The sequence below is a fragment of the Mytilus edulis genome, chromosome 9, assembly GCF_963676685.1.
Source record: "Mytilus edulis chromosome 9, xbMytEdul2.2, whole genome shotgun sequence".
NCBI classification, from domain to species: Eukaryota; Metazoa; Mollusca; class Bivalvia; order Mytilida; family Mytilidae; genus Mytilus; species Mytilus edulis.
In genome coordinates, this window is record NC_092352.1 from 61692247 (window position 1) to 61708789 (window position 16543).

The 16543-nt window shown below is 31.1% G+C and overlaps 1 protein-coding gene across 1 annotated transcript in view; it reads right to left on the reverse strand.

Annotated features, from left to right (window-relative positions):
• Positions 1–2332: 2332 nt before the first annotated feature.
• The window catches only part of LOC139490096 (annexin A3-like), a gene marked incomplete in the record, with an annotated part of 17868 nt that continues 3657 nt past the window's right edge, over positions 2333–16543 (reverse strand). Inside the window, 10 exon segments of the mRNA XM_071276947.1 lie at positions 2333–3567; positions 4369–4481; positions 5528–5603; positions 6026–6277; positions 7234–7334; positions 7664–7754; positions 8389–8502; positions 9297–9391; positions 12001–12253; positions 12778–12807. Coding sequence (XP_071133048.1) covers positions 3442–3567; positions 4369–4481; positions 5528–5603; positions 6026–6277; positions 7234–7334; positions 7664–7754; positions 8389–8502; positions 9297–9391; positions 12001–12253; positions 12778–12807 — 1251 coding nt within the window.

Sequence of the window (16543 nt, forward strand, 5' to 3'; positions counted from 1 at the left end):
TAATACCCTTTATAATACCTTCAAAGGCAGTGGCATCGACCCTTTGGTGGTTAAACAATACTGATCAAAGATGCCAGACTTATAATTCTGTACACTAGACGCATGTTTGGTTAACAACAGACCCAATAGTGAAAAAGGTTAAAGAGCACCGTGGACCAAAAATTACCAATGGTTTTGAAAAATAGAGCGAAAGTAATATATTCCTGGGTTACACAATCATTGGTATTTTGAATAATTCATTTAAACAGAGATAAAGATTTTTGAAATTTGATTTTGTTATGTTTCTGTTGGTTTTTTTTATGTCTGTTGGTTGCTTTGTCTTCCATGAAGTTTATAAAGATTTTCTTACCTGAAAACAAATCAAATGATTAAATCCCATATTGTAAGAAACAGTAGTTGTACATTGAAACTTTAAAAGTAGAAATTCGCTTGATGCTTAGCCTGTCCTAAATACAAAATAGGTGATTTATCAATCAAGTAAAAAAAATGATGATAATTACTTCATTTAGAAATATTCGTGTCACCGGTGACACAATTATTCCATGACAGTTTAACTTAATAACATTCTCTATTGATGAACTTCTTACTCAGAAACAATAAAGTTATCAAAGGTACGAGGATTATAGTTTTATACGCCAGACGCACGTTTCGTGTATATATATAAGACTTATCATTGATGCTCAAATCACTATAGTTTTAAAGGTACAAAGTTGAAGAGCATTGAAGACCCAAAATTCCAAAAAGTTGTGCCAAATAATGCATAGGTTATATATGCTTGGGATATGAAAATCCTTAGTTTTTCGAATTGTAAACAGAAAATTTATAAAATTGACCATATAAACTTCCCTATAAATTATAGCATAAGAAAAACAAACCCTTTAATCTTGTTTTAGCTGGGAGATATCCACACTATATGTAGGTGCTACAAGGAAGATGCTACATAGCAATGGAGCATTTGTTTTTCAATGCAACTGACCACCATTGTCAATTTCTATATGTGTGTCCACTATAACTCAACTGCATATTTGATATTCTTTATTTCAAAGATGGGATGGAAAATGCATTCAACATAAGTCACAAAACCTTGAAAATGTAGTGACAGGACATCATCTTTAAAGCAAAACGAATAGTAATAGGATTATGCTAGTATCTTTTCATTCTTCCCGAGAGACTTCTGAAAGGACACTTCTTCATAAAAGTAAAAGTACAAGTCGTCAAAGAACGGTCCACATTAGAAATTTCCAAAGATTTCCTAGCATTTAAAATTACAAGTGCTTATCTTGATGAGAATATGTTTCATAACCTCACCGACAATAGATTTTGCTAAATTTACAAGAAACTAGGATTGAACAAGAATGTGTCCCAAGTACACGGATGCCCCATCCGCACTATCATTTTGTATGTTCAATGGACTGTGAAAATGGTGGAAAATCTCTAATTTGGAATTAAAATTAGAGAGATCATAGCATAGGAAACATATGTTTACTTAGTTTCAACATGTTCAGGTTGATTGGACTTCAACTTCATAAAAAACTACCTTGACCAAAAACTTTAACCTGAACTTTGCACTATCATTTTCTATGTTCAATGGACCATGAAAATGGGGGGGGGGGGGGGGGTCTCTAATTTGGCGTTAAAATTAGAAAGATCATATCTGTACTAAGTTTCAAGTTGATTGGAAGTCAACTTTATCAAAAACTACCTCGACCAAAAACATTAACCTGAAGCAGGATGAACGGACAAACGGACAAAAAGACAAACGAATGAAACGAAATGACAGACGGACGGACAGACCAGAAAACATAATGTCCATAAATGGAGCATAAAAAGTCAGGCTAAGATTATCTTGGTGGGTTTTTGTAATATTTGCAAGATCCAAAGCCTTTCTGGTTATACATTGTACAGCTAAGTTTCCTCCTACATTAAATGCAGAAAAAACTGTTTTTGACTAGTTCAAATATGTGCCCCATTATTTATAATAAACAGTCGAATTTTGGGAGAGCGCCTTTACTATGACGAAAAAATCAAAGCACAAAAAATATCTAAAATTCTAGCATTACCTTTTTTGAATTATTGGTCATGTTTTTAATTATTTGGGCTTTCAATTAAGTCCTGACATTTGTCTTTTAGGGCCTTTAAAGATTGCTATGTGGTATTGGTTTTGCTAATTGTTAAAAGGCCTTACAGTGACCTACATATACTAACCTTCTACATTATTTTGTTTGAATAAATTGTGCAGAATTGGTTCTCATTGGCAATCATACAACATCTTCTTATTTTTATATTAACACTTTTTATTGTTCCAGCAAAGTATATACAAACAACAAAGACAATGTGTAGATCTATTTTATTTGGTCAAATGTGAAATAATTTTCAACTCTCATTTTTATAAATCAAGTAATTGTAAAAAACAATCAGTTTTAAAATGAATCAATGTACCCTTCGTTAAATGTGATATTACAAATTACAAAATTGTCCAGCATGCATAAGTGTCTAATTTTGACCTTTCATATAAAGAGTAAATTGTACAATTGATATGTTTTGTAAATTATTAAACTTATTGCTAGTAATAGTGGATGAAACTTTATGCAAGATTTTTATACTTCTTTTTTTAATTTAATTCATTATAGACCTACATCGTTTAGATACAAGACAACATGAAATAAGAGGGTTAGTAAAATAAAGTTTAAAAAAAATAATGCTACTATTCATATCACAAAAAAGGTAACACAGTTTAACATATCACATTAACTAACCTAAATAAAGAAATTATAGTATGACAAACAGGAAATACAATATTCCATTGAGGTATAATTACGTGTTGAGGATCATATCACATATCTGTTAAAGGGAAATAAATCAATTAAATGCTATAAAATCATAGTATACATGGACGGAATGTACAATCATATGTATAAATACAAAAAGTATACTGTGTATCTTTATATCTATTGTCTCCTTTTTTTTAATTTATTACAGATGCATGGAGGAAATGTTTATAAATAACAACATGGACAGGATAACAAATAAAAAAATTGAAGCAAATATGACAGAAAAATAATCGTTTCTATTTTATTGCACAGAAATCATTGTACAACGTAACTGAAATAAATTTTAATGCTAGATTTTGACCAAAAAAATGCGGACACATGCAACTTAGCATATCTGCAATATAAATTCAAGTATCCTACATCTACTAAAAAAAATTAACTTGGAATGCTGTATTTATGCCAAGCGAAAATTTAGATCGTAGATTCAAAGTATGCTTTTTTTTTTAAATCTCTACTAAAAATTATTTTGGTTTTTAAAATTATTTACCAGGAATTAAAAGTCAATAAATAAAAATTGCTTTACACAACAGAGAAGATACAATGTTGAATAATTGTCAAGAAAACAGTAAAGAACAGAACAGAATATGTCTTTAACGTCTTATATTTAGTGTTAATCTTTGCCAACAACAGCCTGCAGTAATTTTCTGTAGTCACCAGAGCAGTCATCCTGCAACCATTTCCATAAAGTCTGCTTGTTATTTTCCAAGAAATGCTTTTTGATCTGAACCATATCAATCTGAAAAGATATTATTCATATGAATTTCTTTTCAAATAAATTTACTTTGTACAAAATGATAAGAATAAACTACCTCTGCAAAAGTGACATTGAAATTTATTATCTATTGGAAACTTCATCATATTAACACTTGTCTCAGACTCTTGGCACTAAAAAAATGTAACCAAATGTGAAGACTACATTTCAAGCAAAGCATTTATGTTTTGTTGATCAAGTTTGTTGAAAGAAAGGATCTTTTTCTGAGAATATAAAGATAAATCAAGAATTTGTCCTTAGGAAACAGATGACAGGCCTATAACAAGTACTAATATGTACCTTTACGAACATTTAAATTAGCAGTTTATACATCCAAAAAACTTAACAAGAATTAGTAACCCACAAAAAATTAAATATCTACAGTATGTCTTTCTCCTTTTTATCAAATTTACAGTTTTACAGTTTGGTCTGACAGAGAAAATGTGATAGTATTTTGAAATTAGGCACCTGTAGAGTAACTGTATTCTAATATTTTACTTCGTTTCAGAAGTTTTTTAAATGTACTGTCCAAAAAACAGTCCTGTATAAGCATGTTCAATAGTGTTAGCCATTTTGAATTGATTTATAAATTTGCAAAGGAAAATATCATTTCAGCATTTGTTCTATATATATTTCCATTATTCTAGTCAATGACCATCATGGCTGAAATGTGGTAAATCTTTGGCTTTAATTTTTATTTCTTCAGCCGCCAAGATCATTGTATCTAAGATTAGTACCTTTTGGTTCCATAGAGGAAATCTTAATAATTTTTACCCCTAGACTTACCTCACTTCTGGATGTAATAATTCTGATCAGACGATTGTCCTTGGTTCCTAGACCTTTCATTGAAGATGTTAATTCATCTGCAAAGAACCTTGGACGACACTTAATATTTTTCACTGAAATTAAAAAATAAAAGATGAACAAGAAATTTAACAAGGATGATAAAACCTGCCTGAATTTGACTCACTGCATGGGAACTTTTTCCAGTGGATGTTTCTTCCAAAAGTGTATGTTTTGTCATTTTTGTGATAAGTGCAGATCAAATGATTGAAGCCTTTTAATACTGATTTTGAATTTGTTCTAAATTGTGCAGTTCAAATTAAGGAGGAGGATTTAACTCCAGCACATTCTTTATGTGCTTGTCATGAGCCAGCTTGTAATTCAATAGTGGTTGGTTGTTGTTTCCATTATTCTTTTCTGTTCCATGGTATTTATTGAAACAAGGCATAAAGACATGACTTTTGAATTAATTCATTTTTCACTAGTCAGGGGTCATTACAAGGTTAAATTTATTTATGCAACTGTCATATAAGTTGGTTTAGTTAGCTACTAAACCAGGTTTAATCCACCATTTTCTACATAAGAAAGCGCCTTGAACCAAGTCAGGAATATGACATTTGTTTTTCATTTGTTTGATGTGTTTGAGCTTTTGATTGTGACATTTTAATACAGACTTTCTGTTTTGAATTTTTTTCAAAGTTTGGTATTTTTAATTACTGTTTAGGTATCAGATTTGTTAATGACTGTCCTACCATCACCTGTCATTGATTCTTTTTCTATTGTGGGTTTAAACATATATTGACAATAATTACACATAGATATAGGAAGATGTGGTGTGAGCGCCAATGAGACAACTCTCAATCCAAATAACAATTTAAAAAAAGTAAACCATTGTAGGTCAATGTAAGGCCTTCAATACGGAGCCTTGGCTCACACCGAACAACAAGCTATAAAAGGCCCCAAAATCACTAGTGTAAAACCATTCAAATGGGAAAACCAACGGTCTAATCTATATAAAATAAAAACCGAGAAACACATATAAATTACATAAACAAACGACAACTACTGTACATCAGATTCCCACGTCCTTATATACTTTTTATAAAAAATAAATATACTTCTTTTAATAAAACATAAATAAAATTGTAATACTATATCATACCAATAGATAGAAGTCCTCTTTCAAAGTCCCCAGATGTTTCACGGCTGACAGAATTTTCAATATCTCTCTGAGTGATCTGAAATAGAATGGTAAATATATAATTAAACTATGGAAAAATAACATGTAGTTTAACATTAAATACTGTGGATTTTTTTGTGTGCTCCAAAAGTAACCAACTGTTAATAACGTTTTTTTCATTTTAACATTTTCAGAACTTAAAATTTTCCAAAACAAAAGGAAGATGCCTTTACCTGAAAATATGAGCTGGACTTGGAAACTGTTGTATTTTCGATAGACGAAGGCTTGTGCCCAACACATGAAATCCATGTAACACAACAAATAAAATGAAAACGGAAATGAAGAATGTGTCAAATAGGCAACAACCGGACCAAAGAGCAGAAATCAGCCAAAGGCGACCAATGGGTCTTCAAAACAGCAAGGAATTCCCGCACCCGAAGGCAGACTTCAGCCAATTGTTATATGTATGACATTAAATACCTTGACATATTCATTGTATGTAGCTCTAAGTTGGTAATAATCTCTGCAGGCAAAGATCCTAACAAAAGTTTCTTCATCAGTACCCCATCTGTCTTCTCCTGCTTTAAAGAGATTTTTAGCATCAGCTTTGGCTCTTTTGATATCACACAACTTATCAAAGTTGACCTCAAACATTCCTGTTGGAGTACCATCTGACATTATTTCTTCTACTGCATTCTTAAGTTTCTCTTCTGAAATGTGAGATCTGTTACCCTACAATGGAATTAATAAATAAATTAGATATTTCTTATTGTAGGATATGCAGACATAAATACTTCTTTTTTCACCTACCTTTCTATATGAAAACATGTTAGTAAAAATGATAATAAAAGTGCAATAACTCTAATCCAATTTCATTTTTTTTTTATCTAATAAGGAATAGTCAGACCATTTTGAGTATGTTGATTTATTTGTAGATCTTGTCTTGCTCATTATTTTTAATCTGACAATTATTTAAGTATTGATAAAAAAGACAACCAGTGACTTAAAGTCACTGTTCTGGGACAGGTACATGAATATACGTTGAGATTTGTAAGGGAAAGGAAATTGTAAATGAAAATGTACAGTTCATAATCAAAGACAGTGAAGAAGAGAGTAAAGAATATTTAATCGTGGCAATAACTCATGCACTCCCTCCATCTACAGTTAGCATATATCACTTTAACCTATCTCAAATATGCAGCAGAGACAAAAAATGTTTCCCTACTTGTGCAAAAAACACTAGAGGCCTAATGTTCTTTTGGTACAAAACCACTAATATATTGCCCCATTGCTTTTCATGTTAAATTCTGCAATTTCAAGCATGAATGGCTACTTTGTCTCAAGTTCAAATAAATTGGCAGGCATTTCATGTCAAAACGATACCGTATCCTGACATGTGGTGAAAATTCAACAAATCTTTAACTGCATGTTAGAGTGTTCAGGTTTCCTGGAAAATTGATAGTACAAAAACCAGTACTTCAGATCTGAACAACAGGGCAAAACTACCCAAATATTTCACTTATTGACAAAGATACAGCTCTATGAGGGAACTATTTTGTTTAGAATATGTACTTCTTTCTTGAATGTTCTTTTGCAACAGACCTGAATATTAAGTGGTTTTATAACTTAAGTATCAGACAAAAGAAGCAATCCTTACTTGAACAACGATACCAAAGTTGTGTTTTTACCTGAGCAGCAGAAACCAGAAGTCTTTTGAAGTCTCCACTGCAGTCATTTTCAATATCTTTATCAATCAAACCTTTTGCTTTCTGTGAATTTGGACTTGCAACTATAAAAACAAACACAGCACATTGTAACTAGAAGCTCTTTGTGTAGCTCAACTAAGTCCATTAGAATGAAAACTGATATAAAAATTCTAATGGTAAAGCCTTCAACAAGAAAACCTAATGCCCCTCTATTATCAAAGGTAGGGCAATGGGGCAGACAATTTTAATAAATAATGATAAATTTGAAAAAAAAACTGTAAGCTAGTTTAATCAATTTTAAATTAAATCTTCATAGTCTACTAACTCTAGTCATGTTATGGTAAGTTACTGTGAGATTTGAAATAAATCAAAATTTCTATTCTTAATTCTTAATATTTTTACAGTATCCTACCATCATTATAACAATCTCTGATTGCCTTTATCTGTGGGTTGGTTCTGGTCAAAAGTATTTCCATCAGAGCTCTTTCATCTGTACCTGGTCCCTGTCAAAATATAAATAATTGCATGTATTCAAAGTGGGTGTCACTAGTAACAGAAACAGAATCTGAGATCATTGCCAGTTTTTGGCTTTTCAATCTTAGCTTCTAACAAATTATTTAAATGGCAGTATTAATTTTGTAGTTATTCATAGAAAGTAAGAATGTGTAACATAGTGGTTTTTACTGGTAACAGTGGAACAAAAACTGCTATAGCAACAGAGATCATTGCCAGGTTCCGGCTGTTTAATTTAACTTATATTCTGACATACGGTTTTAGGGGGGAGGGCAGCTTTTTTTTATTCTTGTCATTGTCTTCTTATTCTTTGAATAATGACTATGCATTGGAAACTAAAATTCCAGTTTAATTTCAAATATTGAGTATGTTTCATTGAAAAATATACTGCCTCCATTCTTAGTACTTCATTGTTTATTGCCTGCAGGTGATACAAGGTAATTTTCATTTCCTCATACTTGACCAATTCAATTTATCTGAAAAATCCCTGATACATCTTTTAATACAATGTCAACTAGAAATTTTTGTCTTTGCATTCATCAACAAGTCACCAATGTATGAAAAAAAATAACTGTAATGACTTTCAACTCCTATAACAAACCATATTAAAAAGCAGAATCTTACATAAATAGCTTCCTTAATTGCCCAAGCATCATACTCTGCAGGTGGAACAAACAAGGCTAACACTGCTGTCTCAAAGTTAAATGATAAATCTCCTTTCAAATCTTTAACCAAATCCTACAAAATAAAAATAAAAAATATAATGAAAGCTGCTTTCAAAAATGTGGGTTTAAAACACAGGAAATGTTCTGTTTGTATTATATAGAATTGTAGAACATTCTTTGTTAACAGATTAAGGAGTTAATAAGAAACTAATGTTACACACCGATCAGGCAAAGTTGATATTGACACATTGGTCATACAGATTATAAGTGTTTATATATCCCTGGGTTTTAAATATTTGGGTTTGAGCTTGCCTGATTAAGGAAATCCAGAAAAGCACTTCAACCGCACAAAATTTTTGTAGAGTGATATATTCATTGATGATGATGATGTTGATGGCATATCTCAGAAAGTCTCTCTTTATCAAGATTTAGATTATAACACAATGTTGACTGCTGTACCCCAGTTTTTGACAATTTTATTTATTTGTTTTGCTAACACATTGTTATTAATATAATGAAATTCTATAAAATTGTCATACAAGTCAAGTGAGAGGTTAAGCTAGCTATAAAATCAGATTAATTCCACTATTTTCTACATAAGGAAATGCCTGTACAAAGACAGGAATATGAAATTTGTTTTCCATTCATTGATGTGTTTGAGATTTTGATTTTGCCATTTGATAAAGGGCTTTCCGTTTTGAATTTTCCTAGAAGTATTTCTGAAGTGTGCCACATGTTCAGCAGGATCTGCTTACCCTTCTGAAGCAACTGAGATTCCCCCCCCCCCCTATTATGAGTTTTAATGTCCCTCTGGTATCTTTTGTCTCTCTTTTCTGAATCATGACTCTTTACAATTACTTATCTTACCCTTCCATAAGCTGTTTTGAAACATGTCTTTAGTTCTTGTCTCTGAGCATTACATCTGGTTGCAATTACATGGATAATAGCGTCTTCATTTGTACCTATAACACATTATAAAGATTGGAATCTAGAATTCAATGTATTGCCTACCAACAGCTTCACAGCAAACAAGAAACATACATAGGGCAATTAAGAAAAAACTTAAAAAGAGATGGCAGCTGATAAGAAAAATATTATAGTTTACATTGTAAGTTACAGTTTATGAATATTTACTACTGTAAAAGTACTTTAATTCGTGGTTTGAGCAATATTTACATGTTCGTGGGTTTTTAAATTCGTGGATGTTAGTTTTCTAAAAAAAAATAATTGAAAAATTGAAGCCTTTAGAAACGAGGGTTACAAATAGTCTAGATTGAAGGAAATTGCAAAGTAAACATTGACACGTGTAAATCAATTAATCCATGATAGAGTGATCAACAGCTTAAAGACCATCAAAGGTGTTAATTAGGCCATAAACATGTCACCTAAAGAAAACAGTAACATAAACAAATGCTATGAATTGTCAAATAATTCTTTTCAAAATCAAGACCAGCATAAAATTTTTATTTCTTATATGTACGAGAACTATGAGGATTTAAAATGAACACTTTATCATACTACCATATCAATACCGTAAATCTGACTTTCATCGATCAAAAACAAAAGTCGTACATTTTAGGTTATTAAAGATTAAATGGGTATAATCCTGCATGCGGTTGTAGTTCTGTGACTGCCTTTAAAGTATTCTCAGATTTGGCGCTATTCAATATCTTCTCTTAGACTAGATCATACATGTCATATCAGTAGTCAAACCTACCGAAGGGGATCTTTCCATGTCTTGATTTAGACAATGTTTTTTTTATTTCGTTGGACACTTAAATTCGTTGATAAAGTCATCCACGAAAACCACGAAAATTGGTACCCCACGAATAAAAGTACTTTCACAGCAAGTATTTTTTTTAAATGTGTAGACTTCTTAGCCATATTTTGGAATTTAGGACCTCAATGATCTTCATCTTTATACTTGTTTAGCTTTCTAACTACTTTGATCTGAGCGTCACAGGTGAGTCTTATGTAGACGAAACGTGTGTCTGGCGTATCAATTATATAATATATAGGATTAAATCCCCTTTAAGTCTTTGATAAAATGCAAGACAAATTATTAATAACAACCCTAACTAGTCCAAGGATTGAGGATTGATTTTTTGGTGTTTGAATGCCACTTTCAGTAATATTAGGCCAAAAATAAAATATTGTTTGTTTCCCCTCACCCGACCGACCCGGTAAAATCACTGCGACCTGAAATTTTTTTTTGGCTATTCTTTTTCTTTTGCTATGTTGGTTATTGGTGATATCTTTCCGATGCTGTAGTCAACGATCGTTGGGTTTTGGTGATACCTTTCCGATGCTGTAGTCAACGAGCATTTTAAATCAAGGTATTTTTGCATTGAAGCGTCTACATGATTCGGAATCAAGGAAAACAAACAAAATGCTTTGCCACACGATTTGCTTGTGTGCAAGGGTGATCTTTTTTGAAAAATAAAAAAAACTGAAGCATTTTTCAATCTGCTGAGTGCATCTTGATTTACTTTGTGTCTAACCTCTGTTCCTATTTAAAGGATTAAATCTTAAAGATTTTGAGTAAAAATGGTCGGACTCGTGCTTTAAAATCTATCTACTTTGTCTTTGAACAGGTTGGGCACAAGTCAGGAAATGTGGGATACATGTATTCCCTGCTTTCAGGGAACGTCCCTGTTTTCTTGTGTAAACAAAACCAAGTTTAAATAGGATTTCATTTTTCAATTTATGGCATGAAAATTACAAAAGGGCACGTTTTAACGTTATAACTGCATCAGTAGAATTTGTAAATACTTATTAAAAGTATTTTAGAAAATACAAAACATGAATATAAAGTGAAGCCTTGTTTCTTCTAGAACTTGAAAAAACATACAAATCTTTGTTTAGGAATCAATTGACCAAGCTGCATGATCCAGGTGTAACTGAACATAACTGAATTATGTTCACTTCTATTGAAAATTTTTAATCATTGATTTTTTTTAAATTCCCAAGTGATTAACATACATGTATCTTTTTGTTATCTCATAATTGATGATCAAGGTATGAATTGGTGAACAAAGGAATTGTTTTGTTGTGAGTTATGCATCAAACTAGACATGAAATAAGCTTGACTTTTAACTAAAAACACTTGCTATCATTAAGCATTGTTATCACAAGTAGAATGTGCACTTTTGTAGATTTCATTACATTAAATGAATAGGGGAAAAAGGAGGTCCCTGTATACTGTTTTTTTTAAAAACCAGAAAACTGTGGTGTACATTGAATTAGAATACAGGGAATATCCCACTTTTCTTGACTTGAGCCTTACCTGTTGAATTTTGTACAAATTCAATATATAGAAAACCATATCAAGGAATAAAATAAAATAATTTGCCTACCTACCTACCCATACTCTAACAACCTCAGTCGGGGGAGGGGAAACAAAGATATTTTTAATGTTGGCCTTAGCTATTTGGTAGAGTGCCTGGAGAGAACCACAAACTTAGATTTACAGGTTAGTGGTACCATAGTTTAGCTTCTTGGACCAATCAGACACATGCCCCCTCCTGTACCAGAAGGATCCCAATCTAGTAAATGAAAAAAAAAATCATACCCCATCCTTTGAGAGCATCTCTCAAATATTCACAGTCAAGCTCTGGGTCCCATTTTAGTGGTTCATCTTTATTGAATTCATATCCATTTTTTTCTGTGTTAAATTGTAACACTGGATCATCTTCTGTATAGACTGGATATCCTACGACTGTTCCACTTGTGACGTCTAAGGTACCAGATCTATCAATACGTCTCAATAACTCAGCTATATATATAGCCTTAACTCTCTCCTTAATCTCCTCTTCAGTAGGTCCCTATAACATAAAAGACTGTGTTTATTAACAGTTGAAAAAAATTTCAAAAATTTATGCTCATGATATATCTTTTATCTTTAATGCAGAAAAATGGCTGTATATTCTGTTTGTAAATCAAAGAAAATATACAAATGGTGTTGATTCTAGATATTTGAGGCAGCAAGTTTAATATCTTGAAATTGTGAAAGATCCATTTTTAAGAAATTAAATCTAACATCATTCAATTCCTTATTAATTTTACTACATGAATATATAACTTTTATTCATTAGCTGTTCAGGGTCAGGCAAGGTTTGCTGTTGAAGGACGTACTTTGACCTATAATGGTTTACTTTAATAAAATTTAGATTTGACAGTTTACATTGATGAATATATATAACAGCCAGTAAATAAACAATAAAATTCATGAACTTTTAATAACCAAAAATGCATAATACTCAACATTTAAACTTTATAACAAAATCAAGAACGGTTGTGTAAAACAATGAAACTTAACATTCAACAAACTCAAGAAATTTATAAATACCCTGGTTTTAGCTATGTGTCTGGCATAAAACTTAAATACCAACACCATAATATTTATTTTATATTATTGCGAACCCTATCTTAGTTTTCCATAGATTCACCTGCAAGTTACCTGTCCATTTAAACTTTTGTAAGTCCTATTGTCCCATCTAACAAATACAACAGGTATTGTTCTCTGTGTAGTTTATTCACTGGGACCTTTAAATTTCTTCTAGGAGAAATATATCACTCATTGATTAATTTACCTGACCAAAAAGTTATCTTCTTTTTTATTGAAATACTTCTAATAACTCACATAAACTGTATGCAATATTGTATTTATTCAATATTATCATTAATATATTTTCAATCTGTTCAATATAAAATCTGGTTTAATACTAAAAAGTTTATTTCAGACAATTTTTTAGTATTTTCCAATGAATTTACATGTTTTTGCTGTTGTTCATTTATAGACTTATGTTTATGAAGACCTTAATTTAAAAATAATAATATTCAATTTTTTATTTATCAAACACACAAAAATATTGAATATTTGATCAGAAATCAACTTTTAATTTTTGAATCAGTATTAATACAAATGTAATATTGAACACATTAAAAACGAGTTACTCCATGTATCGAATAAATACAACACCACATGCAGTTTTGTGAGTCCTTACTTAGTATTGGTATAAGTATTTTTTCTTCATTGACAGTTCAATTTTTTACTCAGGTAGATTAATCAGTGAGTGATATATTTCTCCTAGAAGAAATTTAAAGGTCTGAGTGAATAAACTACACAGAGAACAATACCTGTGTATTTGTTAGATGGGACAATAGAACTGCCAAAAGTTTAAATGGACAGGTAACTTGCAGGTGAATCTATGGAAAACTATGATAGGGTTCGCAATAATTGGCCTTACAAATGTAATATTGAACACATTAAAAACGAGTTACTCCAGGTATCGAATAAATACAACACCACATGCAGTTTTGTGAGTCCTTACTTAGTATTGGTATAAGTATTTTTTCTTCATTGACAGTTCAATTTTTTACTCAGGTAGATTAATCAATGAGTGATATATTTCTCCTAGAAGAAATTTAAAGGTCTGAGTGAATAAACTACACAGAGAACAATACCTGTTGTATTTGTTAGATGGGACAATAGAACTGCCAAAAGTTTAAATGGACAGGTAACTTGCAGGTGAATCTATGGAAAACTATGATGGGGTTCGCAATAAAAGTTGACAGAAAATAATATAGAAAAGAGAAATCCTTAAATATTTCATTAATAAAAGCGATGCTTAGTATTAGGAATAACTAAAGATTAAAATACAATATTAATGGTAAACCTTTTAGTAGAAAATGTAACCTTAAAAAAAGTTGTGCTGTTTGTTAAAGATTTAGGGTCAATTTCAAGTTGTTCATTTCCTTCTTTCACTCACAGGACATTGATTATGAATGATAATACTATTTGATCATAAAAGCAATAAATATCATTTACATGTAATGGCATAAATATTAAAATCAACTGAGTTTTTTCAAATTATCTGGAAAATCCTCAATTTTCTAAATCAATTTTGAAAAAAGAAATAAACAAGAATGTGTCTTAAGAGCACGGATGCGTCATCCGCACTATCATTTTCTATGTTCAGTGGACTGTGAAAATAGGATAAAATCTGTAATTTGGCATTTAAATTAGAAAGATCAGATCAGAGGGAACATGTTTACTAAGTTTCAAGTTGATTGGACTTCAACATAATCAAAACTACCTTGACCAAAAACTTAAACCTGAAGTGGGACAGACAAACAAACGGACAGACAAATGGACAACGTACAGACCAGAAAAAATAATGCCCTTAAATGGGGCATAAACATGAAAAAAAAATAATCCTGAAAATTTTTGAGGGTGATTTTTTTCCATGCAGGTATAAGTAACTAATCCAAGATACTGGCACAGAGCATTTCATTCATAAAACATTATTCAGTACATTATTTGTGCTAAAAACACACAATCTAGTATTTCCAATGGTTGATTTCTGAGTCTGAGTTATCGAGTATGATGATTGTACTCTAATGTTTATTGACTGTAAGCTCTGACCTTTTAACTATGAGCTAAATTTGAGCAGCTATATATATAAATACATGCATTCAGCTAGAAGATTAATATTTTTAAACTTTCCTTTTTATGAATTTTATGGTAAAGTAAACATATATACTGTGGATTCATTAATATTCGTGGGATATCAATTTTCAGGGATTTTGTGCTTAAATGTGAACCACGAATTTAAATGTTAAACGAGGTACAAAATTTCTATTGGCTTGTATGCAGACTTTGGAAAAGCCATGCAATCTAACTCAAACCAGGAAAATTGTTGTCCACGAAAATAAATGAATCCACAGTACATAAAGAAGTAGTCACACATCTTCTTACACTTAAGGAAAAGAAGTAGTCACACATCTTCTTACACTTAAGGAAAAGAAGTAGTCACACATCTTCTTACACTTAATTAGGAAAAGAAGTAGTCACACATCTTCTTACACTTAATTAGGAAAAGAAGTAGTCACACATCTTCTTACACTTAAGGAAAAGAAGTAGTCACACATCTTCTTACACTTAAGGAAAAGAAGTAGTCACACATCTTCTTACACTTAAGGAAAAGAAATAGTCACACATCTTCTTACACTTAATGAAAAGAAGTAGTCACATCTTCTTACACTTAAGGAAAAGAAGTAGTCACACATCTTCTTACACTTTTAAAAGGAAAAGAAGTAGTCACACATCTTCTTACACTTTTAAAAGGAAAAGAAGTAGTCACACATCTTCTTACACTTTTAAAAGGAAAAGAAGTAGTCACACATCTTCTTACACTTAATTAGGAAAAAAAGTATTCACACATCTTCTTACACTTAAGGAAAAGAAGTAGTCACATCTTCTTACACTTAAGGAAAAGAAGTAGTCACATATCTTCTTACATTTTTAAAAGGAAAAGAAGTAGTCACACATCTTCTTACACTTAATTAGGAAAAAAGTATTCACACATCTTTTTACACTTAAGGAAAAGAAGTAGTCACATCTTCTTACACTTAAGGAAAAGAAGTAGTCACACATCTTCTTACACTTAAGGAAAAGAAGTTGCAAAAAGTAGTTCCTTGTCTAAATAGGGTTTAATAAAGCCATGAAAGAGTTATTGGGTCATTAGTTCTGGCTGGATTTTTTAAAAAAATGAGAGAGGGGCTTAAAATGCCAAGAAATATTGTCCCTTCACTTATCTAATTTTAAATAATTTGATATAATAAGTTAGCGGTCATATACAACAACTGGTATGTTGAACTGTTTACTGTGAATAAATCCTAATATAATTAAAAACATCAGATATAGAAACCTGATACACAAAATTTGTGTTGTTGCCTAATATTTGGATATTCATATTCTTGTTGTTGCCTTATGTGGATATTCATATTCTTGTTGTTGCCTTATGTGGATATTCATATTCTTGTTGTTGCCTTATGTGGATATTCATATTCTTGTTGTTGCCTTATGTGGATATTTATATTCTTGTTGTTGCCTTATGTGGATATTTATATTCTTGTTGTTGCCTTATGTGGATATTTATATTCTTGTTGTTGCCTTATGTGGATATTTATATTCTTGTTGTTGCCTTATGTGGATATTTATATTCTTGTTGTTGCCTTATGTGGATATTTATATTCTTGTTGTTGCCTTATGTGGATATTCATAAACTATTTTGTGTCTTCCAATGCAAGGAAAACATAAATAATCTGCT